The following is a 26501-nucleotide window of genomic DNA, read 5'->3' on the forward strand; positions in this document are numbered from 1 at the left end:
AGAACGGCTCACAGAACTCAGGGAAAAAGTTTGCTTGTTAGATTACCAGTTTATTATAAAAGGATACAACTCAGATACAGTCAGGTGGAAGAGCTGCATAGGGCAAGACCGGTGGGAAGGAGTGCAGAGCTTCCATGACTTCTCCAGTATTTCCACGTGTTCACCAACCTGGAAGCTCTCCAAACCCCGTAGTTCAGGGACTTACAGAGGCTTTATCACATAGGTATGATCAGTATGAACTCTGTCTCCAGTCCCACTTCTCTCCCAGAGGATGGGTGGTGAGGTGAATGTTCCAAGCTTTTAATCATAGCTTCGTCTTTCTGGTGACCAGCCCCTTTCCTGAACCTATCCAGGAGCCCACCAAGAGTCTTCTCATTAGAACAAAAAATGCTCTTGTCATTCAGGATATTCCAAGAGATTTAGGAGCTCTGTGTCAAAGACCAAATATTAGAACAAAAGATGCTCTTAGTACCTTTATCTCTCTGGAAAGGACAAAGGTTTTAGGAACTGGCCAGGAACTGGAGACAAAGACCAAAATATGTATTTCTTATTATATCACAACATCACACCCACTTTGAGTTAATTTTTGTATCTGGAGTAAGGTAGGGTTCCAATCTCATTCTTTTGTATGTGGTTATCCATTTGCCCCAAGACCATCTTTTGAAGAGACTATTCTTTCCCCCATTGGATGGTCTTGGACCATTGTCTAAAATCAATTGGCCATAGATGTTTGGGTTTATTTCTGGACTCTATCCCATTCCTTAAATCTATATAGTCTATTGCTGTACCACTCTGTTTTGACTATAGTAGCTTTGTACTAAGTTTTGAAATCAGGAAGTATGGGTCCTCCAACTTTTCTCAAGATTCTTTTGGCTATTCAGGCTCCCTTGAAGTTACATAAGAATCTGAGGATTGGCTTTTCCATTTTTGATAGGGATTGAAATGAATCTTTAGGTAACTTTATGGAGCACTGTAATCTTAATACCTGTATTAAGTCTTCCAATCCGTGAACATGGGATGACTTTCCATTTATTTAGGTCTTTGTTTCAGCAATGTTTTGTAATTGTCAATGTACAAGTCTTTCACTTCCTTGGTTAAATTTATTCTTAGATATTTTATTCTTTTGGATGCTATTATAAGTGGAATTGTTTTTCTTAATTTCCTTTTTGGATTGATCATTGTTAGTATGTAGACACACAGCTAAATTTTGTGTGTTGGTGTTGTATCTATAACTTTGCCAAATTCATTTATTAGCTCTTGTAGTTTTTAATGTGTATGGGATTTTCTATGTATGGAATCATGTCATCTTCAAAAAGATAGTTTTACTTCTTCTGATTTGGAAGCTTTTTATTTCTCTTGCCTAAGTATGCTGGTTAGGACTTCTAATACATTGTTGAATAGCAGTGGTGAATGTGGCCTTCCTTCTCTTATTTCTGATCTTAGGGGAAAGTTTTCAGTCTTTTACCATTGAATATGATGTTAGCTGTGGGCTTTTCATATATACCCTTCATCTTAAGGAAGTTCCCTTCTTTTCCTAGTTTGCTAAATACATTTTTTTTTATCACAAAAGGGTGTTAGATTTTGTCAAATATTTTCTGTGTCTATGAAGGTGATCGTGTAGAGTTCCCCTCTTTCAGTCTATTAATGTGTGTTACACTGATTTTTTTTTTTTTTTATGAACCACCCCTGCATTCTTAGGATAAAATCCCAATTAGTCATGGTGTATAATCTTTTTAATGTACTGTGGGATTCAGTTTGCTAGCATTTTAAGAATTTTTGTGTCTGTATTCATAAGAAAGATGGATCTGTAGTTTTCTTGTAGTAGCTTTGTCTAACTTTGGTATCGATAATAATGCTCCCTCTTAAAATGTGTGAGAAAGTCTTTTTTTTTTTTTTTTTGGAGTAGTTTGAGTAGGATTCATGTTAATTCTTTTTTAAAATATTTGGTAAAATTCACCAGTGAAACCATCTGGTCCTGGTTCTTTGGAGCTTTTTGATGACTGGTGTAGTCTCTTTACTTATTATAGATCTGTTGAGATTTTCTACGTCTTCTGGAGTCACTTTTGGTAATTTGTATGTTTCTAGGAGTTTTTCTATTTCATCTAGATTATCCAGTTTGTTGGCGTACAATTGTTTGTAATATTATTTTATACACCTTTTAATTTCCATAAGGTTTGGTAGTAGTGTCCTTGTTTTCATTTCTGATTTTAGTTATTTGCACCTTCTCACCTTTATCCTTAGTCAATCTAGCTAAAGGTTTGTCTGTTTTGTTGATCTTTTCAACGAACCAACTTTTTTTTTTTTTTTTAATTGGGGCCAGGCCTTTTTTCCAAGTCAAGTTGTTGTCCTTTCAGTCTTAGTTGTGGAGGGCGCAGCTCAGCTCCAGGTCCAGTTGCCGTTGTTAGTTGCAGGGGGCGCAGCCCACCATCCCTTGCAGGAGTCGAACCAACAACCTTGTGGTTGAGAGGACACTCTCCAACCATCTATGCCATCTGGGAGCTCGCAGCCTTGTGATTGAGAGCCCACTGGCCCATGTGGGAATTGAACCGGCAGCCTTCAGAGTTAGGAGCATGGAGCTCCAACCTCCTGAGCCACGGGGCCGGCCCCTCAAAGAGCCAACTTTTGTTGACTGTTCTTCTGTACTCTGTGTTGCTTATCTCTGCTTTAATCTGTATTATTTCCTTCTGGATTTGGGGTTTAGTTTGCTCTTTTTCTGGTTTCTCAAGGTGTAAAGTTTACTTTTTTAAATGTAGCATTTACAAATACAAATCTCCCTATTGAGTATGGCATTCCCTGTGTCCCATAATTTTGGCATGTTGTGTTTTCTTTTTCTTTGTCTTGTCTCAAAATTTTTCTTGATTTCCCTAATGATTTCTTCTTTGATCGGTTGTTTAAGAGTATGTTGTTTAATTTCCATGTACTTGTGAATTTTCAAATACTCCTCCTATTATTTATTTCTAGCTTCATTCCATTGTGGTTGGAGGAGATACTCTGTAAAATTTTGATCTTTTTCAGTCTATTTGAGAAGTTGATATTGGCCTAACATACGGTCTACTCTAAAGAGAGTTCCATGTGCAATTGAGAATAATGTAAATTCTGCTGCTGTTGAGGGGAAAAGCGTTTTCTATCTCCTTTAAATGCTTTCACCGACACCATGGGGAAGCTGCTTTCGCTCGTAAGGGTTGAAAAAACAACCATCCTCTGTGCAGATCCCTTAGTGAATTGTCAGGCAGGTCAGATCATATAACCCCGATTTTTAGAGGACAAAGTACCTATTGCCCACCTGTCACCAACAGGCTGTACCTGGGAACATGGGCCACTATGCAAAATGCCAAAAGTCACCAGCCTTTCTCTTTAAGTACTCCCACAGACACTCCAATGTTTGACTAGACTCTGTAGTTCCAAAATGATTTATTCAGACTGTGCTTGCCAGCTCAATAGTTGTTTCTGTTCTGCCATTTTCATGATGTCACTCACGTTTTTATTTTACATAGTTGTAATCTTTGGAAAGTAAGTTTTGTAATCTGCCTCATGTACATGACATGTTGAGCGTTATTGTATATTCACTTAACTTTATGATGTTGCAAATAATATAGCAGTCTATTGGGAAGGGGAGATGTGGCCAGAGTTGTAGAATTTTAAGAAATTGCGTTCAATAGAGCATGTCATTTTGGTGAGCTTGAATCTCTTTTTAAAACTTACCCCTTTCTTTAAGTACCTCTTCGTCATCACTTGCCCAGTAACGACCAAACTGGTCTTCTGCTTCCGTTTTTATTTTCCACAGTCACAGAAGGACAAATACTGTAGAATGGTGGTTGCCAGGGGCTGGGGATGGGAGGAATAAAGAGTTGCAGTTCAACAGGTATAAAGTTTCAGTTAAGCAAGATGATAAAGTTCTATCTAGAGCTCTGCTTTCAACATTTTGCTTGTAGTTAACAGTACTGTACTGTACACTTAAAAATTTAAGAGGGTAGATATCATGTTATGTGTTCTTTACCACAATTGAAAAAAATAATTGATATGATAGTATTAACAAAAATGCTGGTGAAATACACCCAACAATTAAGTTGTTGGTCAGCTTAAAAGAAGAAATTGAAGGTAGCCTGTAGCTTGATGGAAGAAGGTATAAGAAGGAGTTGGGGCTGCTGCTGGAGACAAAGGAAACAGTGTGTCAAGATCAGGGAGAACCATGCAATAAGCACTTCTAAGACTGAGTATGTAGCCAAATTGAGCCAAGAGGAACCAATGTGATTTCTGACTATACTGACATAATTTTTATCAAGTAACTTCCTACTATAAAGATAAGAGTATTAGTTTATGTATTTCCTTTTGGTTTTTTTCCTCTCTTCATCCCCCAATTTTTGTCAGAATACTATGTGATACAGATAACTGTTGACTTATTTTGTCACACTTTATAACTTTGTAGAATTTTTTTCAGAACTATTAAATTTGTTCTAGGACCACCTAGTAAATTGTCACATACATTTATGTGTTTAAGTGAATTTATTGTCCATCTCTTCTTTGGATACCACTGTGAGTTATTTTAATATAGCAAAGGATAAGTCTCTGTATGTCTTACAGTACACTCAGTTTTGTTCTGGAAGTATAATGAAACCTTTTGATCAAATTTAGGTCTCCATGTCAGGAAATTTCTGTTGTATCTTTCATTACATTTTTTCTTATTTATTTGTTTTGTTGTCTTTCTCAGAGACAGCAATTAACTAACTTAGATATGCATAACAGGCATCTTCTCTCTAACCATGTGATTGCTGTACTTTACATCTTGTTTGCTTTTTGTCAAAATTGTTCTCTATTAATGACTTGGTTTTACTGCTTTGAACTTGTTGATGTAGTGAGTAGTTCTGCTACTATATTTGTCTTGTCTATTTTTCTCTTTCCTTAACTCTTTTCAGTGTTATTTTGATCATAAGAGTTTTGTTTTTCTTGAGAACGTAAAGCAACTCTTTCTGAATTTTTCTGTTTCCTGTGATAAATATTAATTCCAAATGGATTTTTCCTCTGTCTTTTAATTGCATGGGTATAGTTAGGAGGGTTTTGTTAGGCCTTGGAAAGCCCAGTGGAAGCTTCTCTATGATATTATAGAAAGGGCCTTTGACTTTTCCCCTCCTCTGCTTCAGGATAAAGCTAATCTGTTACTGGCTGGGAAGTTATATAATAGATTGTGCGCAGCTGAGGTCAGGGGTGAGATTGATTGATTTGTAACTTTCTTAGCCCTGCTTTTTCTTTAGCCTTCCTTTTGGATAAAGGACAAAATGTAGAACTTTGTCGCTTACTCCTACCCTGATAAAGTACTGTTTGGCTACCAGGGGAAAGGGAGTTTCAACTGTTTTTCCACATCTTTTTTCCCTTAACACATTTGTTTCTGTACCCCCATTTACCAAGTTGATGAGTGCCGGTGAAAATTTCTCAGGGCATGCTACATTTGGATTCTGGGGTTGGTCTTCCAGTTTGGACTAACTCATTCAGTATCTGAATGATACTTTTTAATAAAATTTCATGGTATGAGTTTGAGATCTTTTCCTGGCTTAGGGATATTTAAACTTTAATTTTGTTTAGTTTTAGGGAGGGATACTGTTATGTGGGTCAGCCTGCGGGGTCTCTGGTCCCGCTTCCCACATAAGAACACAGGATATGGTGAGGCCAAAAAGGAACACCCACGGAGCCATAGGTAGGGGAGTCATATCACTATAGTCTTGCTAGCAGCTGGGTTGGAGACACAGGAAGCAGGAGCCACACTGTCTGCAACCTGCTGTCCACTTCTCTGCAATCTGCAACCCGCACTCCGCTGTGCTAACTGCAGTTAGCTTGCCAGCCACCATCTTCTTGCTAGCCCCCATTTTTCCTTCTGGCGAAGGCATGGCAGTTATATTAGTGGCCAATGGCTCACTGGTTACAGCTGACAGCCAGCTAGCCACAGCTGATGGCCATCCAATCACAGTTGATGGCCATTTACTAGCTGAGCCAGCACCTTTCTATGTGAGGCCGAAAGCCTGGAAACTGCACTCCTGGCTCTGTCCCCACAGATACTCTTCTGCAAACCTACACCTATGCCTCCATCTTTCCTTAAAATCTCATAGAAAGAATTTTTAGGATTAAAAAAAGGTCATCATTTAAACTAAATACTCATCTTCAGTCTAGCTCTGGATTAATTCTGCAGAAAAATATGTACATTAAAAAAATTGCACAATGTTGAGGAGTTTACTTCCTCTAGGATACTGTTTAAATGGACAATATGTGATCTTTCAATCTTTCTTATTTGGAACTTCTGTATGGATGCAGACATTTCCAGAAGTCTCCTAAGACAGTGAACATGAAACTTTAATATTCATAAGAAACTCTTGGGGAATTGGTTTAAAATGCAGGTTTGTAGACCTTCTCCCTAGAAAGTCTGACTCAGTGTATTTGAATAGGATCCCAGAAATCTTTTCTTACCCTGATGCCTGCAGGTGGTCCATAGTTTAACTTTGAGTAATGCTATCTTAAGTGTTTGAATAATCAGATTTAATTATGAGAGAGATAATTTAGGTAACCCGGGCACTTTACGCTGTCCCATAGGGCTGAATAGCTAATAACTGCGTGGCTCGGTTTCTAGAGGACCTATTACCAAGATAGATGTCACTTCATTGTCTTCTCTTAATCCTGAAGTTCAGTTTCACAGACTTTGGAATTTTGTGAACTGAGTAAATGTTCACTCACTGCCCCCCACTGAGAAATATCAGTTTTCCAATGTTTTATTTTGTTGCATTAGGACATGAAAAATAAATCAACGGTGAAATAAAGGACATTCTTAACACTTCCTCTTACCACAACCACCAAAGATATAAGTAAATAAAAATGTGGGAAGAACACAACCTCATCATACAGTCTTTTAAATTGAATACATTTAGTTCTAGGCAAAACTCACTGTGTTTTCTTTTTAAAAATATCATTTAGCTACAGATTAATGAGTACTTTCTCATGAATGGCATTTAAGAACTGCTTAATACTTGGAACAGTATACTTACAGGAGGCACTGTCTGAAATGATGAGTAGACACATATCTCATATCCTCTTTTTCTCACCAGTTCGGTCCTTTGGTACAGAAGACAGACCGACAGATCGTCCAATACCACCTCGAGATGAAGTCTTTGAATACATTATATTCCGAGGAAGTGATATTAAAGACCTCACTGTTTGTGAGCCACCAAAACCACAATGTTCTTTGCCTCAGGACCCAGCTATCGTTCAGGTAACTGATAGTAAATTTGTCTTGGAATACAAGTGAATTTGATGCACATGGCTAGCTTGGCTTTTGCCCCACCTGGGTTTGGGGGTTTTTGTTTTTGTTTTTAATTTTCCTCAGTTGAATGTTCATATAGCTTACCATTTTCTAGTTCCCTCAATTACCTAAAATACCTGGGTAATATTTTTCACCTAGTTTTTTCTCCTTAGGTTATAAGGGACTAAATAAAATAAGAAATAACTGAGAAATTTGGTTTTGTCATAAAATGTTTTTTAATTTCAAAAACAGTTAAAATAGCTAATATTTGTTGAGGTCCTGTTCAGGTATGCATATATAAGTAAATCCTCTCAACACCCTCTGAGTTTGTTACTGTGATTATTGTCATTTTCACAAGTGAGATTGAGGTAGAGCCACAATTGGAACAGACCCAGGCAGTCTGTCTCTGGATCCAGGACGCATGCTACTGTGTTATTCTCAGGAGGTTCATACTACAACCCCGGCTACTGTTGGCCACTCTTCGGTGAGGTTATTAGGTTCAATGGGCAAAAAAACCTGAATCACATTATATATTCTATAATATACACACAATGTTATATAATAAGATAGCCAAACATAAAAGAATTTTAACATACAGATATGTTGTTCAGCTCCCTAAATAAGACCCTAAGTATTCTCAGTAAGAGAAATTTTAAAAACCTGTGTATTTTATTAAAAACAGACACACGTGATGTCTAAAAATTTTTGAATTGTGAATTAAAGATGTCCATTCCAATACCTGTTTACATGTTAATTGGAAGCATATAGAAACTGAATGTCAGCTATAATAATAGCAAGGTTCACCTACGAGTATTTTTACTTGAGGGCATAACTGACTAAGAGTTTGTATTCCCCTTGTTTTTCTTCCTGAATCCATTTTTTTCTCAACCTTATTTCTTGTTGGAAGTCTTTGTTTAGTCATCTGCACTAAAATAATGCCTACTGATTTATCAGTGTAATACTTTTAAATTAATTTTCCTTTTATTGTGCTGTGAGTGATAAAATCTTAGTTTGTCGCAAAACAAATTCTTAAAATATATATTATCTTGCATAGGATTTGTCTTCCAGCTTTTAAAAGAAAACACCTTATGAACTCTTCTAATAAACTAGAGAGTAGAGAAATTCTCTGTTCTCACTCATCCTCTCCTAAGTCTGAAGGAATCCTGAGAAAATCTGAACTTAAATTTAGGGAGAAGAGACATTCTAATAGAGATAGCTGCCTACACTAAAGAGTGGTACTATCTGTCATTCTCTCTCCCCATCTCTCTCTCTCACACACACACACTGACACTCACACCTTTTAATAAATCTCCAGGGAACCACTTATTTAAGGAATCGACTGTATGGAATGAGCAAAACCAAGAAAGCACAAATCAAAATGGTATTGAATAACTTCTTCTAACTACTATAAATTTTGACTTTTGATTTTTTGATTCATTCATTCAGTAGTATTTATTGGGCATCTGCCACATGCCTGACATTAGCACAGACAAGGTCCTGCCATCAGTGTGAGCTTATGTCCCCAGTAGCTGTTAGTATGTATGCTTCATCTTCATATTATGAAATATTTTATATTAAAATAAGTTAATATATAACATTTGCGTATATACATATTAAAATATATTTTAGATTTAGTAAGTTAAGTTTTTCAAATTTTTTCTTTAATGATAACTATATTTTAAAATGTAAATGGTTGTGTGGGATAGTTTGTTTCTCCATCTCTTTCCTGTAAAGTGAATAGTACACTTCAAATGATTGAAAAGAGTAAAATCAAAAGTGAGATGCCTTATTTATGTCAGTGCCAGACTAAAACCCAGTATAACCAAATGTGATTTTTTTCTCATAGTTTTTCTCTAAGCAAAGTTACTTCACTTATTCAAGAAACTTTTCTTCCATTCTTCCCTAAATCTGCTATAAAACTCTACTCAAAGGAGGAGTTTATTGTAGGAAAAAGTATAAGTCACACTGGTATAATTGCCACATATAGTTGATCTTTGAACAATGTGGAGCTTAAGGGCACCCCCACCCCACCCCCCATAGCCCCCACATATAACTTTTTGACTCCCCAAAAACTTAACCATCCCTCAGATTCTGCAGGAGGGTTGGTTCCAGGACCTCCTGCAGATACCCAAATCCATAGATGCTCATCCCTACGTAAAATGGTGTAGAACAATGGATGCAGTCAGCCCTCTGCATCTGTGGATGTCCAACCCCAGATGGAAAATTTGATCCATGGTTAGTTGAATCCAGAAATGCCAAACGAAAAAAATCCACACACAAGTGGACCCTCACAGTTCAAACCCATGTTCAAGGGTCAACTGTATATATAAATAAATGAAATCAGAAGGTTATTTGACTGTTGTAATATTAAATGCAAGTTGTAAGTTATTATAATTGCTTTTGTGTCTAGTAGTTACAATTTAATAATTGTCTTAAAAATGTAAACATCTGAATTTCTTTCCATTATGTGCATGTTGTTTATAGCATGGAAAAATAACCTACAGTCTTTCTTCAGTCTTCACTAGGCTCTTCTACTTCTTCATTCCAGTCAGTGGGTTCCTATGGACCTTTTGGCAGGATGTCGACATACAGTCAGTTCAGTCCAAGTTCATTAGTCGGGCAGCAGTTTGGTGCTGTTGGTGTTGGTACGTTTTGCTTTTTTCTTTTTAACCTTTTCTTTTTCTTACCACAAATTTTCAGATCCATTGTTTGGTATTTTTTTTGTAACCTGTTGTTTCAAAGGCTTTATTTAATGTTCTCGTTGACTAGTGTTTCTAAAAAAGTCCTCTCTCAGAATAGTCACTTTTTAAAAAAACGTAGCTATACCCAGTTACCCAATTTCATTGATTGTTATTTTAAATTTACATAAGATATATCCATTTAAAATAAATATTTTACCCAACAGGATGGGTTTTCAAAAAGGGGATTGAAGATAATGCCATTGTTATTACGGAATAATAATGCCATTAAGGAGTATTTCTTTTATGTTGAATATGGATGATTATCCCATTTAACACCACCTATGAGATATTCTCAGATATATATAGATGTTTGGAGGCTTGGTGCTTTGTTTATTATAACAATCTTTTAGAAATATAACACTATAAGAATGTGTAAGAGGGCTGGGCTAATAACAGTCCTACTTATGGTTGAAAGACACAAGCCATCCATTGTGTGCAAAAGCTAGATTTAATCAGAGCAGCTCAGTGTTGTTTTGTTTTTATAGTTGTGCATTTTTGTCTTAAATATACTTTTATTAAAATTCCCACAGTACAGAATAACTTTTTAAGTCTCAAACTCTAGCCTTTAATCTCTTTTTAGTTTCATTGCAATAACCATTTATCAGTTTATTTTGTTCCACTGATTCATGAATCCACTTTTAAATGTATCTTGAAACTCATTATTATGCTAACAAATTTTGTTAAAATTAATTCCTTTCTATGAATATACTTTCTTATATAGTTGTAACTTTTCAGATATGTAAATGTTTGGCTTATGCATAAAATGAAAAAGGATGGGGGGAAAATGAATCCCCAGAATTGAATGAATATAAGCTGAACCAACTGGTGCTGAGTATATATCAAATTGATAACATAGTCACGTAGAAAAAAATTAATTCAAGTAACTTTTACGCTCTTAAGATATATTGTAAGAACAAATAGAACTATAAAAGAAAAACTTGACTTAGGGTTTGTAGTTGGTAGTGGTGTTAATTTTGAAACTGTTTTGGGATATGGCAAATTAGTAATATATTGATACTGTTTGGAAATGGTGTTCTTACTGTGGAGAAGGGAGATACAAATAAGGAATAGGAAAAGGTAAGGAAGAACCCTGTGGTGTTGAATGTGAATTGGAAGTATGAGTGTGAACTTATTTTTTAAAAACTGGGTATTTCCTGACTCTGTCAGAAGGGCCTAGAAGCAGTGATATCCAGTAGCAAAGAACACATGTAGACCCAGTTCTTGGTTTCTAAATACCATTTTACCACTAAAAGGAGCCTTGAAAAAAGAAGTAAGAGAAACTGCTATTTTTTAACCGAAAAATGCCAAATAATAAATCGAAGGAGTGATGGATATAGGAAATCACCATTTTATAATCTCTGGTGTAATAATTAGCAAGAATTATCAGTGGATCTAAAATCATTGGGTGAACAGTATTGGAATACGGTATTAAAATATCCCACAGTTATTAAAAATTACAAAGGGGGGACATGTGCCTTTATAATGGAGTGATCTGATTAATTCATTAAGATGGTCACCATTTTAAGCAATTCATCAAGTTTGGCATTGCTGTGGTTAAATAATTATATGTCTCCTGATGTGATAATGTAGGGAGGAGGGTGGTATTCTTTCTGAAAATGCATATTCTAATTGTGAAGAAATGGACCATCCAGAAGGCCAAAGTCTTCAAAGGACTCAGTCGGCAGCAGGGCTATTTTAGACTTGAGGAGACTGAAGAACATAGCATCCAAATATAATATGTGATTGGATTTGGGTGTTTTTAAAAAGTTCATATAAAGAACGTTTTAGGGACTACTGAGGAACTTGAGCATGGACTAAATGTTGGATGGTGTTATTGTTGTTGATTTTCGTGGATGTGGTAATGGTGTTGTGATTAACCATACAGGGGAATGTCTTTGTTTGGGGGAGATGGTTTTGGAGTATTTAAGGGTGAAGGGTCAAATTGTACCTTATCTAGGCAAAAGAGAAGTGTGTATATCAGGATATACAGAAATGAAGAAACAGAATAGGCCTGGCAAGACGTTAGCAGTTGATGAGTCTAGATAAGGAATATATCAGTATTCAAGTGTGCTCTTTCAATTTGACATTTTTGAAAATTAAAAACTAAATATTTAATTCCTTTTTTATTCTTAGATAGGTGAAATAGTGTGACTTTGGTCCATGTACTTCCCAAACCTATTCATGTAGTAAGACTAATGTTAATTATGCATGTTATGGGCAACCGGATGGCTTGGTTGGTTGAAGCGCGAGCTCTGAACAACAGGGCTGCCAGTTCGATTCCCACATGGGCCAGTGAGCTGTGCCCTCCACAGCTAGATTGAAGACAGTGAGCTGCCGCTGATCTTCCAGAGGGGTGGCGGGATGGCTCAGTTGGTTAGAACGTGAGCTCTTAACAGCAAGGTTGCCAGTTCAATTCCTGCATGGGATGGTGGGCTACGCCTCCTGCAACTGAAGATTGAAAACTGGCGACAACTTGGAGCTGAGCTGCGCCCTCCACAACTAGATTGAAGGACGACTTGGAGCTGATGGGCCCTGGAGAAACACAGTCTTCCAATATTCCCCAATAAAATTTATAGGAAAAAAGAATTACACATGTTAAATTCAGATATACCCTATGTTAGCTATACTGTCAGAATCTTATTCTGAGAATTCAAATAAGGAACAATTGCAAATTATATTATCCTTTTGAGACTCCTTCCACTAAATCAAATAGTTGGCCAACATGGGGATTATTATTGTACTTATGTCCTACTTTGCTGTGGAGTTCGCATTTGAACAGGATCTAGCACATACCGCATGTTTCCCCCAAAATAAGACCTTGCCGGACAGTCATCTCTAATGCATCTTTTGGAGCAAAAATTAATACAAGACAGGGTCTTATATAAGACCGGGTATTATATTATATGTTATGTTATATTATAGACCCAGGTTTATATTATAGTAAAATAAGACCGGGTCTTATAATTAATTTTTGCTCCAAAAGATGTATTAGAGCTGATGGTCCAGTTAGGTCTTATTTTCAGGGAAACACGGTAGTATCTTACATAATAAATACTGCCTATCCCATTCTTCAGAGCCTGCTCCTCTAATCAAAGTAGTTGTGATAGTAAGATGTATATTTATAAATGCTTCTATCTAATTTTAATGTTACTGGAGGTTGCTGGTTTTGTGTTCTTTAGGTATCACAAAAGTAGAAAAGGTTTTTTACTTGTGTTTTCCATGTTGGTAAGGTAATTTTTACAGTAGCAGATCCTTTTTGATTTTTTTATTTCCATATTGATAGGATAATTTGTAGAGTGGCTAATTAGAGAACCTCTATATAATTAAAGGTTAAATGAGGAGGAGGAAAACTGCAATGTTGATTAACTCAAATATAGTTTGTGTTGCACAAATGAAGCCAGATTTTAATCTATGCCCCTTGTTTTCATTTTTGGTCTTTAGTACTGTTTTTCCCCGAAAATAAGATATAGCTGGACCATCAGCTCTAATGCGTCTTTTGGAGCAAAAATTCATATGAGACCCGATATAATATAATTAATATAATATACCAGGTCTTATATTAATTTTTGCTCCAAAAGATGCATTAGAGCTGATGGTCCGGCTAAGTATTATTTTCGGGGAAACACGGTATTCTGATTTAAAAAGGAAGTTTAACGAAATTAGGATTACACTATTGCTATTTTATTGGGGGGGGAGGGGATTTCCACTTTACTTTTCATATGTTGTTATAGTCTTTTCACATTTGCAATTTATATGATGAAGAATTAATATCCTTAATATCTATAGAGCTTTCAAAATAAAGATGTACAGCCCAGCAGAAAAATAAGCAAGTGTTAGGCACTAACTTTGCCTTTCTCTGGAAAAAAAAAGAAATACAAATGTTCGTTAAACATAGAAAAATGCTTAAATATTGCTTACAATGAGATACAAATTAATCCACACCAAGACACCATTTCTTGCTATCAATTTGGCAAAAACCGAAAGTTTGAGTATATTCTCTTTTGAAAAGATTGTGGGAAACAGATAACTCTTCATACGTTGAAAGGAATGATGTACCAGACGGAATCAAAGTACTGTTTTTTAAGCTGATGCTGACATAATTCTTATGTATAAAGATGAGGTCATTATTGACTTTAATTTGTGGACCCTTAGGAAAAATTATCTCACAATAAATCAAGCAGTAAAATAGCCTTGGCATGCTAAGTCTCAGTATTCTTATGGGCAAGATGGAGGGATATTGACTGAACAGACAGACAAATGGATACTTTTTAGCTGGTGAAATAATCAAACTATATTGCTCAATGCTTCTCTTAGGTCTCCAGTGTTTTATACAGATTAATTTTTAGTCACTGAGTTTGACGAATACTTACAAGTCATGCTTATGAACTTGACAGTTGGCATAAAGCGGGAAAATATTTCATGCAGTAGGGAGGACAGACGAAGGACTGTTAAAGATGTACTTTAGTAAAGTGTAAAGGAATTAAACATTCTAGTTAAAAGGCAGAAATCATCAAACTGAATTTAAAAAAAGAAAAACAGCATCCAAATATATGATGTGTATAGGAGATGCACTGAAAGAAAGTCAAAAAATAGAAAAAGACATGACATACCATATAAACACTGATAACAAGAAAACTATGTTAGATAAATGAACATCAGGCAAAGCAGCTTAAAGATCAGGAGCACTACCAGAGATAAAAGGGGTTCTTAAGATGGCACAGAGGGCAGTTCATCAGGAAGCTATAACAATCCTAAATGTGTATGTAACTTTTATAAAATAGTATACCGAACTATTGCAAAATATAGATTCTTTTCAAGTAAACATGGACTGCTCAAGGGGCTAGATCAAATCATAAAGCAAGTTACATTAAATTCAGAAGGATTGAAGGCACACAAGTACATGGAATCTTCTCAAACCACAAAGAAACTAAATTTGGAATTAATAATAAAGATAACTTGAAAATGTCTGAATGGTAATTGAGCAAACTTGTAAATTATTAATGAATCAAAAATGGAAATTAGGATATATTTTTTAATTTAATGATTATAAATTGCAACATAGCAAAATTTTAGTGGAGCTTAAGAATTGCTTAGACAAATTTTCATACCTTTAAGTACATGTATTAGAAAAATAAGAATGTTTTAAAATTCAGTGCTCTGAGCTGCCATCTTAAGCTAGAAAAAAAGGAAGGAAAATTAGTCCAAAAGTAGTAGAAGAAAGAAAAATTTTAAAAGCAGAAATCAACGAAATAGAAACAAGCTAAAATAACCTATATAACATCAACAAAACCAGGAATTGTTCCTTTGAAAAATTTTATAACATTAATAAGCCCCTAGCAAAACTGATCAGGGGAAAAAAGAAGACCCAAATTACCAATACCAAAAATGAAAGAGTAGATATCACTATAGATCTAAACAAATGCTATGAAAATATTGAACAATTTTATGTCAATACATTTGACATCTTGGATGAAATAGACCAGTTCTTTGAAAAAATACAACTTTCCCAGTCCAACACAAGAGGAAATAAAATCTCACTATCCCTGTATCTGTTAAAGAAGTTAGAACTATAGACTGTTTGATTTACTGATAAATTCTACCATTTAAAGAAGAAATAATTTTACCAGTCTTATAAAAACTCTTTGAGAGAATAGAGGAAGCCGAACACTTCAGAACCAGGTAACTAAGGCAAGTTGAGATAACTAAAATCTAATGCAGTCATTACAAGAAAATTACAGCTCACTATCTCCCGTAAACATATATGTAAAAATCCTTGATACAGTATTAGCAGTGGAAGCCAGCAGTTCATAAAAAGGATAGCACATAATAGCAAAGTGAGGTTTCTCTCAGGAATGAAAGCTGTTTTAACATTTGACAATCATTAGTGATTTACCACGTTAACAGAATAAAGGAGAAAAACTGCAATCCCAAGAGAGACAATATAGAACAGGCATTTGATAAAATTCAGCGCCCATTTATCCACTACTAAAGAATCGGAGGAAATATCCTAAATTAGATCAGTGAAATGAAAAGTTTGCATGCATAATGATGAAATAATGAATGTTTCCCTTAAGGTAAGAAACAAAGCAAAGGCAAAATTGTTTCAACATTTCATTTAGAGTTGTAGAGGTCCTAGTGAATTCAGTAAGGCAAAAAATATGTATACATACATATATATATATATATATGTATATATATATACATATGTATATATAAATATATATAAAATATATATATATATATAAAAGATTTGAAGAACAGAAAAGAACTAAAAATGTCTTTATTTGGAGGTGACATGACCATGCATAGAAAATGCAAAGGAACGTTCAGACCACTGGAATGAATAAGTAAATTTAGTGTGGTAAGGAGATATGTGGTAAATACAAAAATCAACTGTATTTTTGAATGCTGGAATGGACAGGTTGGCAAACTATGGCCTGTAGGCCAAATCCAGCCTCCTGTTTTTGTAAATAGTTTTTTTGGAACACAGCCACACTCATTTATTTACATGTTGTCTATGGCTGCTTCTACACTATGAGGACAGAGGTAAGTAGTTAAAACAGATATCATATGGTCTAAAAAGGCTAAAATACTATATTTACCGTATGGCCATTTACAGATAAAGTTGCTGATACCTGATGTAGAATAGACTATTGGAAAACAAAATGTAACATGCAACACAGCGTATTATACAATAGCATGAATAACATCAGAAACCAGGAATGCAAAAGGTATTTTAGAACTTCTATCACAGTGGTTCTCGATGGAGGGGGATTAATTTTAACCCCCTCCCCCAGGGCGCTTTTGGTAATGTATGGAGACATTTGGTTGTCACAACTGGCGGCTACTACTAGTATCTAGAGGGTAGAAGCGGGGGATGCTACTTAACATCGCACAGTGCATAGGACAGCCCCTCACAACAAATAGTTATCTGACCCAAAATGTCAGTAGTGCTAAAGTTAAGAAAACTGCTCTACAACGAAAACCACAAAACATTGCTGAGAGAAATTAAAGCTCTAAATCAGTGGAGAGTTAATCCGTGCTTAATGGGTTTGAAGGTTCGATATTTTTAGGATGACTTTTATCCCAAAATTGTTTTACAGTTTGAACATAACCCTGATCAAAATCCCATCAGACATTTAAAAGAAAATAGAAATTGACATGCTGATACTAATATTTCTATGGAAATACAAAACCCAGAATAACCAAAATAATCTTGAAGAAGAAAGTTTGAGGTTTTTACCTGGTTTCAAGATTTATTATAAAGTTATAGTAATCAGAACAGTGAATTATTGGTAGATATATAGCACCAGGAGTACAGAATAGGGAGTACAGAAATACTAATTTATAACAAAAATGCCAGCTCAATACAATGAAGAGGGGAAATACTGATTAGACGTTTACACTCCTCACAGAGTGATAACCCCAACAAGTCCACTGCCCATATGACACCCTACAGGCTCGTAGCTACTACAATACCATTGACTATGTTCTCTATGCTGTACTTTACATCCTGTGGGAATATATATGTATATATTAGTTTATTAGTTGACCTTGACTATTAGTTTCAGGTTGAAAGCACAGTGGGTAGGCATCTATGTAATCTATGAAGTGATCCCCCCGGTAAATCCAGTACCCATCTGACACCCTACATAGTCTTTACAACGTTATTGACTGTATTTCACTATTTGACTATTTTGTGACTACCAATTTGTACTTCCTAATCTGAGAAATCATTTTAACAAATGATATTGCAGTAGCTGGGTATCTATTTGGAAAAAATTAACCTTGACCCCTGCCTCATAACATACATGAAAAATAAATTGAGATAAATTAATACAGTTGGGGTCAGGAGGTGGGTGTGATATGACCAGGAACTCAGAGAATAGATGAAGGGTATAGAAGAGTTTGCTAACCAGGGGCGAGTGGTGAGAGGTTGAGTCAGGTGAGGAAACACAGAACAGCATGGAGATATATAAATGCATGTCATCAGAGTGGGTTATGTCTTGGTCATTGCCCAGAAATAGTAGGGATAGTGGGATGCATTCAGTTTCCCACAGAATTATTGAGAGCACTAGTCCCAACATTTCTGGGGGTGTTATGGGAGGTTATGTTAGGCCTCTCCAGAGCCAGCTGGGGTTCCAGCCTGACTGGATGGCACCTCTAAGAGAGTCCCATTAGTTGTCATCTGAGATACTGTGTTAGGCTCTGATGCCCCATTTTAAGATGGATATAAACAACTAGAATTCATTAAATTAGGACTCGAAGTGGAGGTAAATGCAATGTGAAGGTGAAGAATGGTTGAAGGAACTGGAGTTGCTTAGTTTAGAAATGAGAAGATTGTGATGGATATGATCATAGTCTTCAAATATTTTAAGAGTAGATGGGTAAACTACTATGGAGTAGTTTCCTTAATATAAAAATAAGGAAAGTGGTGCGGGAAGAGGTAGGCAGATAAGGGGAGGGCCAAATAAACCGAGGTGTAGGTGGTTTGGACTTTTATCTTGAGGGCAGGGGAAAACTCAGAGGTTCTAAGACTTGTAGTAATGAGATTATATTTGTATTTCATAAAAGATTATTCTGACTACTATCTTTAGATTGGATTTGGTGTTGGGAGAAGGACTATGGAAATAGTTCCTGCTGGAGAAAACCTACAGAAATAGTAAGAGGAGAAAAGTAAGCATGTGAAAAGTGAATGATAGGACGCTGGAGTATATCTATCGGCTTGCTTTCTTCCTATACAGTATTGTCCAAGTTTTCTCAAACTAATTTTTTATGTACTTTCATTAATTTCCAGGATTATTAATTGGCACAAGTGTTAGGGGGTGGTGAAAATTATCATCATTAAAATGGTATATTGCTTTTATATAATTGAAAGGTTTAAAATTCTTTTTAAAATATTTTTTGTCATTAAAAAAAATCTCTTAAAGCTGGAAGCTCCTTGACATCCTTTGGAACAGAAACATCCAACAGCGGTACCCTGTCCCAAAGTAGTGCCGTTGGTTCTGCCTTTACACAGGAGACGAGATCTTTAAAAACACAGTTATCTCAAGGTAAGCTGTTTTTTCCTTCAAATATTTCCATACTACACTTCTATAGTGCTTTGTGTCTTTCTCTGAATATAAGAGCTTTTGCAGCTCGTAAATCACGTGTATAACTTCTATTTGGTTCTTTATAATTTTTTCTCCTAATTGCCATTGCAATAAGTATATTATTGAATTACTTCCACTATTTAGACTTTTTAACAATTCTTAGAGTCTAAAACTGAAGCATTTTTGGGGCAAGTATATAAATTGTATATAATACTTGAATCCCGGACTCACCCCTGAAGATGAACGCTCCCTGATGAATTTGAAACAGCAGCGGAAAAAACCACACTGTCATTGTGCTGTTGCACCTTTCCTAGCCAGCATCCTCGCAGGAGCCAGAGCAGTGGTTCTCAGACTGGACCACCCACAGCCGAAGCCTCTAGAGTGCTTAAAAATGTAGATCCTGACAACTACTACATCACAATCCCTGGAGCTTAGGGATCTACATTTTAATAAGCTTCTTAAACTGTCCTGTTTCATTTTTTTAAATTATATTTTTCCACCACCCAGTTTAATAACCTTCAGTGGTCCCAAGATCCCGTATCTGTTTTTATCTGCTGTCAAAGTGAATGTTACTGGCTCACTACTTCATATGGATGTTTACTTTTAAATGCAACAATGAGAAGTCATTTCCAAAGGTTGCTATAATCTCAGCACAGTGTTTTTAAAAGCTATTGAGGGTAAAATCAAGCTAATGCTAAACATAATTCTATTTCACTTTAGATATTTTGAAATAGTTGTAGTTACTGTTATTCATACTGATTTAAAATAACTTAGTTTTTGAACATTCTAATGATTGTTGTAGATGAATTAGAAATGCAGTAAGCATAAGGAATCTCGCTACCCAGAAATAACAAATATTTATATTTTGTTGTGTTCTAGACTTTTTTTCCAGGTTAAGTGTATATGTGCATTGGGTTTTTATTTAATTTTTTAAAAGAATTCTTTTTTAGAGAAAATACTTCATCTTTTTAAAGCATTAGTTTTCTAAACTATAAAATAGGACTTTATTGGTAACTAACAGTCTTGTTGTGATGATTAAATTTTTAAATGTACGCAGTGCCCTTAGCATAGTGCCTAGTATGTGGAACGCGATCAGTAGGTGTTAGCTGTCTTAATCGGTAGCCAACATTAACCTTAATATGGAAGCACCAGAAGAATTCTTAATAAAATCATAAACAAGGATGCTTATCATTGCTATTCAGCATTGTTCTGGAATTTTTAGCTTAATTAGGAACACCTGAAAAAGAAATAAGAGGCATAGATAATAGAATTAGCATTGTTTGTCAATGCTGTGAATCTGCTTGGAATTGAGAATTCACTGAAAAACCTAGAACTAATAAGAGACTTAAATTAGATAGAGATAATATGTAAAGTAAACGTACAAAAATCAATAGTTGCTCTAACACCTAACCCACTAATTATATAATGGGGATAAAAGAAGATGTTCACAATAGTGAGCAATAGAAATTATATGTAAAATACATAATAAGAAATAAGACCAATCCCAATGATGAAAATACAAAATAATAGGACATAAAAGATAATATAATCAGAGAAACATTGCTAGATACAAAGATAAAGTATTGGCAAGGTTTTACTTCTCATATTAATTAAATTTACTGTACTTTCAATAAATCCCAATGGAATGGTATAAGAACTTAATGAAACAGATACATAAACTATATTAAAAATAAACATGTCAGTATAGCTAGACATTTTAAAAGTAAAAGTAATGTGATAGGCTTACCTATTCAATAATAAAGTATGCATAAAATAAAGCAGTGCAGGAATAAGTTTAGATATGAACAGAACAAAAGTCAGAAACATCCAAGTATTAATAAGTAATTAGTATATGATGAAGACATTTTAAAATTAGAGAAAGGCTAGCTATGCAGTAAATGATGTTGAGATAGACAACTGCCTTATCATTTGGGGAAAATAACTAGTTCCTTCCCTCATACTTAGGACTAAACTAAATTTTAAGTAAAGTTTAAAAATTTTAAGTATATATTAGAAGAAAGAGGTGTGTTTATATAAAGCAATGGCAGAGGCGGCCTGGGGATCTGCATTTTAATTTCACCAACTAAAATTGCTGAACTTTACAAAATTAAAACACCTAGAGTTTTAACTGTGATAAAAATGTGAAGATGGCTCAAGAGGTTGAAAAAGCTTTTGTGTTTATTTCTAATAATGTCCAATATCACTTATATTTCCCTATTTATGATAAAATTGCCATCATGCCTAGTAGATTTGAATTGCAAAGGTTTTTAAAGTGCACAACAAATGAGTTCTTACTTGCTGTGATTGCCCTATCACTTGTGGTTCTGTAATACCTGGGAGTCATGGGATCTTTTCTCAAAGGAAAGCCTAATGAAATAAGTTTTATAAACTTATAAGATCATTTAATGTATTCTTAGTATTGTAAAATTAACTAAACAATAGGCTTTTCAAAAAACTTAGCATTTGTTTTGTAAATTACATCCCTTTATAAGCTGGTGATTGCAAAATGTCTTCTCACGGGCCAAAACTTATATAAACCACCATGCTTTCCCATTATAATCAATATAAACTTTGGGATTAATGGGTGGAAATGGTGATACACATTTGCAACTGCATACCGTAGACAGCCATAAACTTGGGGAGTCTTACTAATAAACGGTCCCTGAAGCATCTGGTGCACAACAATCAATGCTTTGTCAGCACTTACTAGATCACCAGTTGTTTGGAGCCTGTGCAGATGTGCACAGGTGGATAGTGACATTTGCAGCATATTTGGGTTTTTTTGTTTGTTTGTTTTTACATAAAATGAGCATAAATTTTTTTAAGCAAAACGATTGGGTGTGATGTCATGGGATATGAGACATTTGAACAGTTACCACAAACATAGGAACAAAAAGTATGATGGGAGCACACAATGTTACATACTATGAGCAGGCACTGACCCTCATAAAAGGAAAAATGGAATTTGTAAGTACAAAAACCTGTATTGAGCAAAAACTTGCTAAGACACTTTTCAAATGGCAAGGAATGAGTATCACTACTGTGTTACTATCTGAAGGATTTATTATGTTGCTGGCCTTTTAGTCTTGATGTTTAATTACCCAAGCCCATAAGATATTAGAGAACTGCAGCTAACTTTCTAGGTTTTTACTTCATAAAAGAAATTTAGTGGCGGTAATATCTATAGCTATAAAGGTATCACTTTAGACATAGCTTCAGAAAGTAGCCATGTGAAAAATGTTAAAGCCTCTGGAAATAATGGCTAAAGTATCAGTAGAATATTATGGTGGTGGTTGTTGGGGAAAGCCTGCATCTCACCTACAGCATGATCTTTGATAATATTGCTGGAGAATCTTGTACCAGGCAGTAATTTTTGAAAAACTTACTTTAAACTTTATTTCACTGGGTAGAAATAAAGATAAAATTCCACAGTTTTTTTCTTTGTTTAGGGTTTTTTGTTTTGTTTTTATATTTTATTTTACTAAACTAGTGACCAGCCCAGTAAAGATAATCAGTTTTAAATTCTGGTCTAATAAGTAGATGAATTCAAATTTGTGCTAAGGATTTTTAATTGGTAGAAATAAAGCTAGACTTTTTTTTTAGGGTCTAGGTTATTTTGAAATTCCCAAAGGATAGGGTAGTGTCTTATCTTTTGGTTACATTTTAGGTCGTTCAAGCCCTCAGTTAGACTCTTTGAGAAAAAGCCCAACCATGGAACAAGCAGTACAGACCGCCTCGGCCCACTTACCTGCTCCAGCACCTGTTGGGAGAAGGAGCCCTGTATCAACCAGGCCTTTACCATCTACCAGCCAAAAAGCAATAGAGAATCAAGAGCACAGGCGAGGTAGAACTTTAGCTACTTACTATTCCTTAATTGACTCATCAACATTTTCCATTCACCTTATTTTCATTAAAAAGGTATTTTACCTGAACGATCCTAGAAGGTTTAAACTGAACTTGATAGTATGTTCAGTCTTTCAAATTTGGCTCAAAGTAGTGATGGTGGTGGGGGTATAGATTTTGGGGGATTTGTTTTGGGATTTTTTTTTTTCTCATTTTTTAACTTCACAGAAGTTTTTGATTGTATGTCCCGAATTAATTTGTCACTTTGTATATCTTCTATAGCTGAAGTACATAAAGTTTCGAGACCAGAAAATGAGCAACTCAGAAATGATAGCAAGAGACAGATAGGTAAGTTACTTATATCTGAAAGCTGTATTTTATGCTTCTCCAGAAAGAGAATATTTGAAATGTGTGGTACATTAATTACTATAAAAAATGAATGGCAAGTGTTGGTGACTGTAAAGGAGTAGCACAGGAGAGTTTCATTATGGTAACAGAACAGTTTTTTTATCTTATTTTTTGGTAGTAGTTGTGCAGATCTATAGAGGGTGCCAAAAAAATGTATACACATTTTAGGAAAGGAAAAAACTATTAAAATTGTAATACTCAGTATAGACCGATAGCAAAAGATGAATACAAGTCACATTTGACTTCTGCGATTACAAGAGGTGCTCAAAGTGATTACCATCAGCATAATTTTGATATAATTTTTTCCTTTCTTAAAATGTGTATCGATTTTTTTGGCACCCTCTGTATATGTGGCAAAATGTCATAGAACTATACATAAAGACTACCAAACACTGAGTACAGGCAAGAACTATTGAAATCTGAATGAGATCTCTAGTGTAGTTAATTATATTGTGTCAGTGTGAATTTCCTGGTTTTGATAATGTACAGTAGTTAAATAAAATGTAAGCTTTGGAAGGGAAGCTAGGTGGTGGGCAAAAAGGACCACTCAGTACTGTACTTTCAGTTTGTGTATGTGTGACTAATTATTTTAAAAGTTCTTTCTAATCATTGCATTTTTGGAATAAACCCTACTTGATGGTAAGCAATTGTCTCAATATATTTTTGAATATTACCAGCTGGTAGGATTTGTACACTTACATTTACATAGCTGTATGTCTTCCTGTTTTGTACTATTTTTTGCATTCTTTTTTGTTTTTGTGTCAGTTTCATGGTAGCATTATAAAATTTTCGTTGTTTTCTATGTTTCTAAGAATGGAATTATCTGTACCTTAAAATTTTGAAGTTTTCTCATTAAAATTATTTAAGCCCTCAGCCTTTTTTTGAAATAATTGTCTAAGAACTTTAACTTTCTTTCATGGTTATTGATTCAATAAGATTGTATACTTTATCTGTTTTGTAATCTATAATACTTATCCCAAACTCATCCATTTTATTAATGTTTTCTAATTTATCAGTAGAGAATAAATTATAATTTAAAACTCTTCCAAATTAAAAAATAAAGGCAATGTGTAACCACCTTATTTAGATAATAATTGGAAAGTGATCTTTCACTTAATTTTAGAAAACTACACACATTTTAAATGTAGAAATACTTTATTTGTCCTATACATTTTTATATGTATTTTTCTATGTGCTGTGTGCCATAGAATACAGAATTTCTGGTTTATTTTTTTTCACCTTTTTTAATTTGGAAAAAGAACCCCTGTCTCAAAATTTAAAATTACCATATTTCCCATCATTTAAAAATCACATAAAATAGTAAATAAAAGTATCTTTCACTGCCCTTTAAAATTCATACTTCAGAGGTTCACTAACAGAAAATTTCAGATTTTTTCCTTAATGATTTTACAGATACAGACTATGTTCAAACTCTTTTTTTTTTTTCGTAAAAACAGGAAGATTGTGCTGTACTTCCTGGCTGTGGCCAAGGCCTTTTTAATAGTAAAGTTTAATATTTTAAATTTTTAAACATCCTGCCTCTTTAGATATAAGTGTCTGGATATGTTGCTATGGATTTTTGTGTTTTCTCAGACTTGGGCATTTTGCCAAACTTGAGTGACCAAAAACTTGTCTGTTACTCTGTAGTCACGTCTGATCTTATAATCATTGAATTCATACTATTTTGTGCTCTGTGTGTTTCTGTTAACACACACCAAATACTATTCAATGTACCTCTTTTATTTTTTTATTAGCTATTACTTTCACATTGGATATTTGGGTTCTCAAATTTTCACTATAATTTATGCTGCTTTGGTACTGCTTTATCATATTTTATAAATCCTATTATATATTGTAGAGAAAGAATAGATACAAGAAGACTTGAATAATATAAAGCCATTTAGAGGGAGACACAGAAATGGAGCAGGAAGTGGTTGGAGTGGTTGAGACCTGGTGCTTCTTACCTTGTGTTATCTGTGATGTGGAAATAACACCTCCTACCTTGCAGTTTGTTCTGATAGGTGTTCATTTAATTTTCTTAATATAAATCTCAGTTCCTGTGATCCTTTCCATGAAAGGCTTCCTAGATTTTGAGAACCCACTATGTGTTTGGCACTTTGTAGGTATTAAGGATGTATGCAATACAAAGCCCCTGCCCTCAAAGAGTATACAGTAATTTAGTACAGAAGTCTCCCCAAATTGTTTGGTTGTATACTCTATCAGTTACATATATGAGTGTGGACCCCATAAATACAACTTTCATGTGGCTGTTTATAAATTTCATGTATGCTATTCTTAGTGTGTTATATATTAAATGGTCGTGAAACTTCATTTCTCTTTTATATAAAAAATAGAAATATAGTAATGTATAGAGACTTGTAAGCATTTCTGTTGACCATTTAATATAAAAACCACAATAATAGTTCTGTCCTAAATCAGCTTATTCTTTGTAACATAGTTCCAGGTGCTCCTTCAGCTCCAAGGAGAGGGCGTGGGGGTCATCGAGGTGGCAGAGGACGATTTGGTATTCGACGAGATGGTCCTATGAAATTTGAGAAAGACTTTGACTTTGAAAGTGCGAATGCACAATTTAACAAGGAGGAAATCGACAGAGAGTTTCATAATAAACTCAAATTGAAAGGTGAATTTTCATTTTGCTACTCAGAAAATTCTTTCGCTTGACTTGTGAATTATCAATGTTTATTACAAGTCTTGACTTTTATGGTATGTGCTTGTTTTTCATTAGAAGATAAACTTGAGAAACAGGAGAAACCTGTAAATGGTGACGATAAAGGAGACTCGGGAGTTGATACCCAAAACAGTGAAGGAAACGCGGATGACGAAGACCCACTTGGACCTAATTGCTATTATGACAAAACTAAATCCTTCTTTGATAATATTTCTTGTGATGATAATAGGTACAGTCTTTTAAGCTGCTCTTAAGCTCTTAGGAAGTTGAAGTATGAAATGATTTATAAATTCACCATGTTTAATGAATACTTAAAAATATGTCATGGCAATTTTTTAATGTTTCATTTTGCTAAAAGAAAATAATTATGCTAAAATATGATTCCTTGAAAAGAAGAAATAACCACATACTTTGGTTTAGGACTGCATTCACATTTGAAAATTAAGAAT

General features: G+C 34.7%; 1 protein-coding gene across 5 annotated transcripts in view; it reads left to right on the top strand.

The window, feature by feature from the left end:
• Positions 1–26501, top strand: part of LSM14A (LSM14A mRNA processing body assembly factor) — a 57571-nt gene that overhangs the window by 14703 nt on the left and 16367 nt on the right. For 3 of the 5 annotated variants that reach the window (XM_081031069.1, XM_081031067.1, XM_081031068.1), the window contains exons 2-8: positions 7086–7249; positions 9795–9924; positions 18951–19073; positions 22780–22956; positions 23238–23303; positions 25822–26004; positions 26110–26281. In XM_081031069.1, coding sequence (XP_080887195.1) covers positions 7086–7249; positions 9795–9924; positions 18951–19073; positions 22780–22956; positions 23238–23303; positions 25822–26004; positions 26110–26281 — 1015 coding nt within the window. The remainder of the gene's footprint in view (positions 1–7085; positions 7250–9794; positions 9925–18950; positions 19074–22779; positions 22957–23237; positions 23304–25821; positions 26005–26109; positions 26282–26501) is intronic. The other 2 variants (XM_081031070.1, XM_081031071.1) reach the window with 1 other exon arrangement.

This window comes from Rhinolophus hipposideros (assembly GCF_964194185.1).
Source record: "Rhinolophus hipposideros genome assembly, chromosome: 21".
Taxonomy (NCBI): domain Eukaryota; kingdom Metazoa; phylum Chordata; class Mammalia; order Chiroptera; family Rhinolophidae; genus Rhinolophus; species Rhinolophus hipposideros.